This window comes from Pogona vitticeps, chromosome 1 (assembly GCF_051106095.1).
Source record: "Pogona vitticeps strain Pit_001003342236 chromosome 1, PviZW2.1, whole genome shotgun sequence".
Classification (NCBI taxonomy): domain Eukaryota; kingdom Metazoa; phylum Chordata; class Lepidosauria; order Squamata; family Agamidae; genus Pogona; species Pogona vitticeps.
This window is the reverse complement of record NC_135783.1, coordinates 198,982,377-198,993,098: the sequence shown is the minus strand read 5'-3', so window position 1 is coordinate 198,993,098 and position 10,722 is coordinate 198,982,377. Positions and strand designations below refer to the sequence as shown.

The 10,722-nt window shown below is 41.0% G+C and overlaps 1 protein-coding gene across 1 annotated transcript in view; it reads right to left on the bottom strand.

Moving 5' to 3' along the window:
* Window positions 1-2,345: 2,345 nt before the first annotated feature.
* PDE11A (phosphodiesterase 11A) overlaps window positions 2,346-10,722 on the bottom strand; it is a 225,418-nt gene continuing 217,041 nt past the window's right edge. The window contains exon 20 of the mRNA XM_072980619.2: window positions 2,346-4,816. Coding sequence (XP_072836720.2) covers window positions 4,646-4,816 — 171 coding nt within the window. The 3' untranslated portion in view covers window positions 2,346-4,645. The remainder of the gene's footprint in view (window positions 4,817-10,722) is intronic.

Below are 10,722 nucleotides of genomic sequence, written 5' to 3'. Positions count from 1 at the left end.
CTCTTGATTTTGAACTAAGAACTTGATTCAATATATGTGTGCAATTAGTCGGGAGAGGTGCAGCAAGGGAGGGAAATGAAGGGGCCAACATGGACAACCAGAACCACAGGATTAGTCAGCATTTCTCCATTTGTGATCCACAATAGAAAAGATACTATAAGACACAGGAAATAGATGGAGGCAATTACAAATAGTGGCGTGATGGATGGTTGACATTGTTAGGGGCTCGAGTGTATGTCATCTTGCAGTGGTTTTTGCATTCCTGTCACTGCCACTGCCGTTGCTATAGCAACAATGTGCTGAAGCCAATAAAAAGGAGAGGAAATGAGGGGACGCTCAACCTTGGAGGAAGCTGTAGGTTATGTGCTATAAATTATGTCACATTTAGCAATACCTGGTATCAAAATTCAAGAAAGCTTTATGTAGCTGCCGGCAGGACCGAGTCAATCACAGTGTCTGCTTTTACCATAAAGCGTAGATTATATATATAAGACTCACTTTTATGAGCTTAAAGCAAGCCATCCCGGGACTGTATTTATTATTGGGGGAGGGGGGGAAGAGGTAGGGAGATAATGGAGACATAACAAAAACAGTAAAGGTATTTATCTTATTAGTCACAGAACTTTCCCCATTCCCCGCCTGTTTTATTACACTTCAGCAAAGGAATCATGTGCTGTAATCAAAACAAGACACTGCAGGACCTTTATCAGGACCAACCCCTAACTACTCCCAAATATAATGTAGCAGGGAGCAAGCTTGGGAGGTTTCCAGCACTCTTTATCAGGCTAAATGGTAAAAGAAGCAAAGGGGGAGGGGAAAAGGGGGAGGAAATGGCACCAAATATGCTACCTTAAGGATTTAACACCATTTAGAGATAATTTGAAATGAGACACCGGTGTAATACATGCTCCCTGCTCTATTTCCTGCACAAGAAACTCTTCTTCTTCCACATCTGCGTGATTTAGCTTGCTGTTATTTGCATCTGAAGTTATTTGTACTGATTGCATTGCTGGCATTTGCATTCCCTCCCTCTCCCAGGTTTAGATGGAATTCTTGCATCACCGCTATTGTCCTCAGCCTTTCACATTTGCAAATCTGGTTGGTTTTGCAGCTCTGAAATTATGGGTCTCCTAACGTGTAATTTATATAATTGCAAGAATGGGCCAAGCATTTTGATCCCAGAGATAAAGCACAACATGGCAGGTAGCGCCTCCCTAGTCCATGCCTAGAAGCTGGTCAGATTGGCAATTGAATTTTGCTTCACAGAATACAGGGTAAGCTGTATGGCATACAGTACTATCACCACTTAACTTACCACTGTTCCCTGCCTTAATTCACCACCTGCTTCCACCTGGCCTTAAGACATAGCTGGCCCAGACGCAGGACATGGCACGTGCCACAATTTCTCTGTTAGCTAACTTGGATGACTATATGCCTACCAATCGGGAAGCACACAGGGATTCCAACAAGCAGTGGATTTTACACATTTGAGAGGAAATTAAAGGAAAAACAGTATTTTGACCAAACCCAAAGTGGCCTGATAAACATCCTCCAGGAAGTATGAGACACAGATGAGTCATTTGGGAAGGGAAATGAAAAAATGAAATGGAAGAAGAAGACATGATTGGCATCTTTATACACTAACAGCTTACAGTAAATATCTGAAATGTGGTAGGAAAATGAGTTTGCCATTAACGTCTGTTATGCTTCTTAAAAAGAGCGATCCTGCTTTGGTGTCTGGGGGTTGTTTTAGAAGGAAAGAAAGGGAAAAGGGAAATTGTCCCACACTCCACAACTTCTTCTCTCATTGAATGGTTAGGATATGGTTTAGAGCTGAAAATCCCCTCAAGATGTCTAGTGCTATAGGAATATATTGTAAACTTCCTTATTTACCTCAGGCTGCCAAAGTGGAGGAAGGGGTAAAAGGACACAGGTGCCCTTGGGCACTGCCCTCCTGCAAGGTAACAGTTGGAGTAAGAGCTGCCAGTTCCAAACATGAGCATTTTAGTTATGTAGCCCCGAGATGGGCATTTTTGTCGTCCCCCCCAAAAGGCAATACTGTACAAGAAGTTGTCTTTGTTTTTGTTTATTCTCCTACTTTCCTATCCTTTCTAATGTGGGGAAGAGAGCCTTTAAACCTTGCTGTCACGTCCCTCTACCTCGAGGGTGAAGAATCTCTGGACCGTGGGCCAGATTTTGCTGGACCGGTCCAGTTCAACACAAGGGGTTTCATGAAAGATGCAAGAAACACCTACACTGGGCACATGCACGGTGTTGGGACTTTCCACTTGGGATTCAAGGGCTCCAGTGAAGAGAGCTTTGCCCCTTCTCGGTCTCCCTTGCACGGGGAAGGGACGGGAGACCTGGAGCCAAGCTGGGACTCCATCAGCTCATGAAGCACCAGCTGTGTGTGTTTAATTTCCCACCACTTTTCTCTGTCCTGGCTGTCCAGCTGAGCCACTGGAGTTTCTGGGCCACTGCCTTAGTGGGGTGTCCAGGTTTGCTTCTACTTGAGTTTCTCTGGGGCCACATTGGAAAGAGGTCTAGCAAGCGCCTTGGCCAGGGAGCATGGTAACATAGCTTCTGATGTTAACTGGCCTATGGGGAGGGCAAAATAGGGGGAACACCCCCCCCATACTCCCAAAATGATTCTCCACCCCATGCCCTAAGTCTCAACGTTTGAAACCAACTGTATTTTTTAATATCAGCTACTTTCAGAAATACCAATTTCTTAGTACAGTTCTTTTCCTTATAACTTCTGCATAAGGCAGAGTCCACTACGTATGTGAAAACCACCACCTTATTTACTCCCTACTTCTAGAACACTGTTGGAGAGCAACTGAAGGCAGAGACTATAGGGATCCCTGTTGTAAGGAATCCCAGTTACACTGCCAGAATCCTAACAGGCTGCCAATTTAGATATCCAAACTCTACGGTTAGAATAGGAGTTGTGTGGGCTTGTACAGAATTAGCAAATGCTCAGCTGGCATAACAGCGCAGAAAAGGTTGGTTGACTTGTTGCCTGACTATGAGGTTAGGGTAATGCAAGAACAGATTCACCATGTTGTGAATGGTGTTTATCAGTGTGCTCAGCCCATATTCTCAGTATATCAAATTGGTTGCATGAATGCAAGCTGAATATACCATTTTATTCCAACTTGAATTAGGGAACAGAGAGGTCCATTAGCTTGCCATGTCAGCGTGGAAACAGAAGTGTGGAAGGCTAATGTTGTACCAAGGAGAAGTGACTTCATTTTCAGCATAGACATTTCACTTTTCTGTTTACCAAATGTGAATCAAATTTTACAAACTCATGCAAAAAAATCCCTCATCATATCTCAACACATGCAATTTTGACTCGGGATGCGTTCAGACGATATAGGATCATGCTGGGTGCAATTTCCTTTGAAGCAATTGTTCTGTGTCCCAATTGCTGCAGCCCTACTCCAAAAAAGAGTAGCCCAATTGGCCATGGAGCAGGGTCAGGCTGATTTGTGATCTCCTGGTGACCAGGAAACAGATCAAACCAGACCATGGCATAGGCATCCTAAAAAATGAGCTGTATCACCGTACAATTTCACCCTTGATTTCTATTATTTGCAACATATTAGACTAACATGTTGTTTACAAACCAACCAACAACTAACTGGCCAGAAAAGGCAGAGGTAGTCATTGCTTCTTTCATGATTTAGTCTAAAGCCATGTAGACCCATAAGAATAATAGAATTAATGTGATTCAGAAAATGTACTAGAAAGCCATGATCATATCCTATAGTGCAAATTTTCTACCAGAAGGCAACAGATTTCATTTTTATTGTGTAATTTTCCTGAAATGCCATTGGTTCTTTTCTTAGGTGTGCAAAGCAGCTTTAAAAATGAACATTTAAAATAAAAATTTAAAAGAACTGAATCTATCATGCAGGAAATTTACCTTTATATAAGCTTCCGCCTGCAGAGCCATTCAAACTGCATTGCTAGTATGAAATTCTTATGGAAGCCAGAATAGGTTGGTGTTTTTAAATGTAATAAAGTTAATTCCCCCCTCTCACATGTAGCAAAGATAGGCAAATCTAAAAGCCCGATCAATCATGTGAAGCTTTCTTGTGGCTGTTTTTTTTAAAAATACATTTGCAGAATACAAAGCAGGCTTCTCTGAACACTCAAGCATTTTTAAAAAAGGAAAGGGATAAAAGAATAAACATCACAAAAGCAAGTATAATTGGTTTCTATTAGCAAAAGCTAGAAAGATGCAAACCCGGGTTATTATTACAAACTGTTCTCTCCTCCCCGCCCTTGGACAGTACTCCAGTTTTTAATTTTGTAACATTTCACCCATGCACTCTTTCACAAATTCCACCAAAGCTGTAAGCTCCAGTTATGGCCATCTGCTGTGACCTTGTGGGTCAGTTTTCACAACAGCAGCTCAGACGAGCTGGCCGAATGATGACTGCACCAAGCTTGTGGGTGAGTGAAGAAACCCACGCCGTCTCCCTGCAGTTCCTCCTTGACCGACTGAGTGACCTCGCAGCTGAAGAAGCTGGGCCCTGTGGCCAGACAGGCTTTTTGTTGTGTCAAAACGAGACGGAGCTTTCACGACAAGCCTTTCTGGTAGCTTCTGGAGCTGATCAGCAGCAGAACTGCAGACTCAATTTATGTCCTCCAGAGGGGTGGCAAAGTCGGAAGAAGAGGAGGGAGAGAATGTTGTGGTCATCACCGGGGAAAGCTTTCTCTTTTTGTGCAGCTCCTCCCACCTCCTTCTGTTGGCCACCACGGAATCCAGCATAGGCTTCAGTTTTCCATTTACTTTCACTAAAGCCTGGAAGAAAGCAGAAGAGGGCAGATCACACAGACTGCTTATTGCGAGAAAGGCATTTACATTCCAATGCAGACAAAACATGCTATCTGTGCTCAGTTCAGTTTGCCTCTGGGATCCATGAGAAGGGCTCCTTTCTAGTACAGTACACCTCATGTTTCTATCTATCTATCTATCTATCTATCTATCTATCTATCTATCTATCTATCTATCTATCTATCTATCTATCTATCTATCTATCTATCTATCTATCTATCTATCTATCTATCTATCTATCTATCTATCTATCTATCTATCTGCTTATTCAAGATACTGTACTTGGTTGGCTGTTCTATGATTAACTTATTACACATGTTGTATTTTGCTCATTTGCCATTGCTGTTTGAGAATACTAAAGGAAAAGTGTTAAGAGAACAATCTTCATGGTGTCTTTGGCAAGTGAGTAGGGGAAAGTGAAAACAAAGTGAAACCACCAAAGCGAAGAGGCCAAATATGCTTTATTTTTCCTGACCTTCCACTACTAGGAACTCTTCACTACAATAAAAACTGAATTAATTTTAAGTTTTCATTTATCTTTTTTTTTCTTTCAAGGACCTAAAAGCAGCATATTTAGTCCCCCATGCACCTCTTCTATACTCACAACAATGTTGTATAGGAAGGTAGGTTAAGAGATATGAGTGGCTTAAGGCTTCTTTATTAGTTTAATAGCCGAACTGGGATTTGAACCTGGGTCCTCTTAGTGAGCCCCAGACCAACATTCTAATCCACTGCAGAGAAGATCTGACCCCTTGGATGCCTTTCTTTACACCGAGCACCTTGCTACTCTGTGTACTACTCCACATTACATGCAGCAAATGCAATTGCTACATGAGTATTATGTTGGTAAGACCGGTGTGGTTCACAGTGAGTATCTGAAGGGAAAACAACATGGAACTGGGGGAGATTTATTTATTTCACATCTGAGTTGGCTGTCAAGAAATGGCCTGGATGGGGTTTATCCTTTGCCAAGAGTTCACAAGCTTCAAAATGGTGGATGGAAACATGTCTAGCTGCATGGGCCTGATGTGCTTGTTTCCTTCTTGTTGACTCTTTGTTCCACCATCAAATACTGCTCCCAAGTTGAGTTAAAATTACGGGAAATAAATTATAAGATATAATTTTAGATTTTAAAGGCTTAGAAAAAATGGTAAGATAAGTGTGAAGCAAGTTCAGTAAGAAACACATCAACAAATATAATAATGGTATATACTGTTCTCTATCACACTGTGTATTTTTTTAATTTACCCCAATACCCTGAGATCCAAATCCATTTCCCTGTGATCTCTCCTTACCCAATGGAAAATGAATCAAAATAATAATAGTAATAATTAAAAAATACTGCTTCCAAATAAGAACAGTGCTGTTCTCAGAGGCAAAGTGCTTGCAACACACAAGTTGTGTGCAGCTTTACTCCTGACAGAAGCCCTCTCTCAATGCCACCCTGATTTTCCACTATAGATTGTAGTCTTAAGTGGCAGGATTTTGTAAAAGAAGAAAACGTCAAAACAAATAAAACTATACACCACTGAGTGTCGTAAGTATTTTGGTACTAAAGATTCTTGAAAATGGTAACTTAAGGCCGTGTTTATTTCTCAGTGCGCAAATGGTTGCATGGACGTCAACACTCCTTTATGAGGAATCAGGTTCCCTTGACTCCCTTATTTAACATGACAGACTCCTTGGGTTGTGAAGTCTGTCGTTCTCTATATATAATTTTATACCTCTTTTTTTAATAGCAAGCTCAGGCTGACTTTGAGAGAAGTAATGACATGTGTAGGTGATTTCTGATGTTTATAGAACTAGGAAGAATTTCTGTTTAAAAATCCTAAAAAATGTAAAAAGTTTTAAAAAGGTAAGAACCCCCACCCCATCCTTTGTTAAAGCAACCCAATGATGGCAACAGAAGCTGTGAAGGTTTCTGAAAAAACCTAAAGTCTGTTCGGGGAGGGGGCAACATGGAGGATGCTGAAGAAGGGCACAGCCAGATGGCTGGAAGGAGGAGAAGCGATGCTGCAGAATGTCGCTGAAGGTACCACTTGTGATATCTCTATATTATGGGTAATATAAATTTGCTGCAGCTCCTCAGGCAAGCTTATACATGGTTCGGCTCCATAATAGTGTCATACTCAGGTCACTGCCCAATTAAATTGGGCTAGTTGAGTTTTCTGCTGCAGAAATTCATGTACTCTGCACTTTTCATGATGAGCTATCATTCAGCTGAGAAGGGCTGCAGCCCTAGCAAACCCACATAACGGACTAGGTGGTTTAAGGCTGGCCTTAGCATACAGAGTGAGAAGATATGGGTGATTAATATAGATGGAACACCTCGAAGTCTGAAAGGCCAGCACTGAGAGAAAAATACACTAGCCCCATAAACGGAACAAAATAGAAATGAATGGCAATACTTATTACCTCTGATTAAGCCATTTCCCCCTTCCACAGTGGGATTTCATCAGAGAAATATGCCTCAGTAATCAGACTTGCAAATAAATCCATGTTTACTTTCCAGTGACCAATCACAAAACAAAGCCGGTTTAATGCACAATACATAAATGGGGGAATATAATGACAAACAGACCTATTTCATCAGTAAAGGGAGCAACTCTGCAGAAAATGGTCTAATCGCACTCTCCAGTTTGACTCTCTGAGGGAACAGGGAAGCACTGAACTGTGTTGCGGGGTCACAGAAGGCACCATTCTGTTCCTCCATACACATTTATTTTGGACTAGTGGTTGGGACACAGAGCTTGACAAGATTTCCTTTCTCATCTCCTAGTCAGCACGGCTACTGGCTGTGGCAGCCAGAGGGGTGGAGTTTACTCTTGTTTTGCAGAACAGCATCTGCTAATTGAAGAGTAAAGAAATGATGATTCCTCCAAAGCCCCATGCCCAGAGTGGTGGAGGTGGGAGAGAAAAGAAAGGACAGCCCCACCAAATAAGCCATTATCTGTTTATGTTACACTGGACTTGGCCCAGAGTGAGATTTTTCCTAAATGTGGCCTTATAATAGCTATTGTTTAGTCGTTAGGTCGTGTCTGTCATGACCATGGACCAGAGCATGCTATACATTGATCAAACATTTTTAGGTATAGCAAACATGAATTTACACATTTAGTCTAGCAACACAAGAGTTTGCAGATTAAATAATAAGGATGAGGACCCTTGTCAGCTTATTGTCTCAAGGTTATGAAAACAGAGTAAAAAGAGTTGAAGGGAGTATTTCCCTGATCTTTGATTTTCAGTCGTAAGGAAGGTATAGGCAATTAATTCTATAGAACAGTGGTAAAATATATAGCACAATTAAAAAACACTGTCATTTGTTATGCACATTAATCAGACGACATTTGGATTAGAAATACTCCAAAGGGTAGATTTTATGTAGAGGGTATAAAACGTCTTCCTTCATAGGTACCTCTGATATTTAAGCCCTATTTGTGTATTTAGTATACCTTGGGCTTTGGGACACAGAATCACTCTTTTAATTAAACATACTGCTATAATTCCTGTGGAAATTAGCCTTTTAAAAATAATTCAGCTCCAAAGCACTACTCTCAGACTTTCTAGATACAAAGTACACTATTTGGGTTTTATATCTGTCTGAAATGTAATTAAAAACTCATTTGATTACTATATATTTTGGCTCTCCTTTACTTATTAAATCCCTGTAATCAATTTTCTTTTATGAAGCTTCTGGGAAATTATCTCAAAAGCAACACATTTCTTTCCTCCCAGCAGATTCCTTGAACATTTACTAAATGACTTTCTTAGCACCTGTCCATATCTGAATCAATGTGCAATTTATTCTCAAGCTACTTAGATCTTCTGCAGCTCCTCAATGGAGGGGTGGTCTGGTTTTTTGTCTTTTTTATGTTGCCCTGATGGAGTTTCTGCACTTTTAGCATTTTGTTCCACTCATCACATTCCATTTTGCTGAAGGCCTTCTCCCCCAGTCTTCCCCACAAGAAATGCTATTTCAGAGCCGGTAAGCAACTTTTACTGTAATTTAAAAAAAATAAAAATAAAAAAGCAGCAAGATTTGTCTGACTTGGATCTCCAAAATCTTAGTGATTTCTGGAGGCTACTGAAGAAATAAAGTAACACTAACGATCCTTTAAGTATATAGTCTGCTGTGCCGTTGAACATTTTTCATTTTATTGACTGAAGCTGCTGACCAACATACGCAAGCCCAAGTATATCCCTATATTTGTAATGCAGTGTTATATTAATACTAAAGGGCTGCAGAAAAAGCAACTGTATGTCTTCTACCCTTGTAGTGTCTGGATAACATGTGCACCTTACCTTTGGCAATGTAGTTCAGCATAAAGCTCTCTTACACGCTTCTAACACTATTAGATAGTATCTATCTGTTTAATAAAAAGAGATCACCAAAGGTTAAGTTCATGCAACATATTCCTTGTCCCCATAAGGAACCTGGACTTTTTTTAAGGTATGGACACATCTGGAGAAAAGGATAATAGATGAACTAGAAGATCACATGACATGAAAGATCCATCTAACCAAGCATCCTTATACCAACAGTAGGCAGCCAGATGCATCGAAGAGTCCACAGTCATGATGTCAGCAGCCCTCGCAAGAAACTGTCTCATATAATTTTGGACCATCGGTCTGTCTAGCTCAGTACTGTCTGTAGCACCTGGCAGTGGCTCTCTTAAGAGTACTCCCCAGCACTCTACCTTGTGATGGCAAGGAGTATACAGGAAAACTTCCTAGCACTATCTGGTCATGCGAAGAATCAGTTCTGGGACCTGCCTTCGAATTACAGCCATCTTCTACTGTTTGCTTTTTGCTAGGCAAAAAGTCCCAAGAGATGCATGCCCTGCTTCTGATGATGGAAGCACTATCAGTATCAATTTCTGTCCTTTTATGAACGTGTCTAACCCAGTGATAAAACGATGTAATCTAACTGCCAGTATTACACTGTGTGAGGTAATTCCATAATTAAGTGGTGTATAAAGAAGTATTTTATTTTTATGCCTGAAGTCTAACTGTATATAAATTTCTGTCTCAATATCTCTGCCCTCCATCTCAAATTTTCATATAGACCTGCACTACTGCCGCCGCCGCCGCCACCACCACTACTACTATGGTTTTGCAGTGTTACTATAAAAGGCTTTTTAATATTCATGTTCCTCCGAACAAATTGTTGCTATTATTTCTGATCTGGGGATTTCTGATGTAAGCAAAGTTCTCAAAGCAGCATGGCAAAGATGGGATTTGACTCAAGATCTCAAAGATCCAAAGTGAACTCTTGCTTCGTGGAATCAGTTTTGCTCTCAGACTCTGTGTGGAACAGAACACGATTCCCTGTAACCTTTTTCTTACTTACAATTGCCCTTCCTTGATCATCAGTCTCTAAGTGCAAGTCTTAGAGGTAAGAAGAGAGGCCAGGATGGGAGGACAAGAAAACTAGCAAAATTCAAGCATGGTGCCATGTTCTTTGTTTCTTCACATTTCTAGCTTGGTAGGAGAAGAAAACTGGCAGGCCAGGGAAGTTCAGTTGCTACTGATTACAGTACATATTTCGCCTTCCCCATTTAGAGGGAAGGTTTAAGCACTCATTTGTACCAGGACTGGAACTGAAAATAACCAAATTACATAGTTCCAGAAACACTTGTAAGCTATCTAATGTTACCTGTTTCAGGAATTCCAGCTATAACACACCCCACACCTACCCAATAGACAAGCCATCCGGGTTTTGCCTGAAGGCCCCCAAATGAAGGAGAATCCTTCACCAGCTAAATGGGCCCATTGCCCAACCGCTCTTACCAATAATTCATTTTGCCTGATGTTCAACTGAAATTGACTTTTCTGTCACTTAAGGCCCAGAACTGTAATCCTGCCTTCGGGGA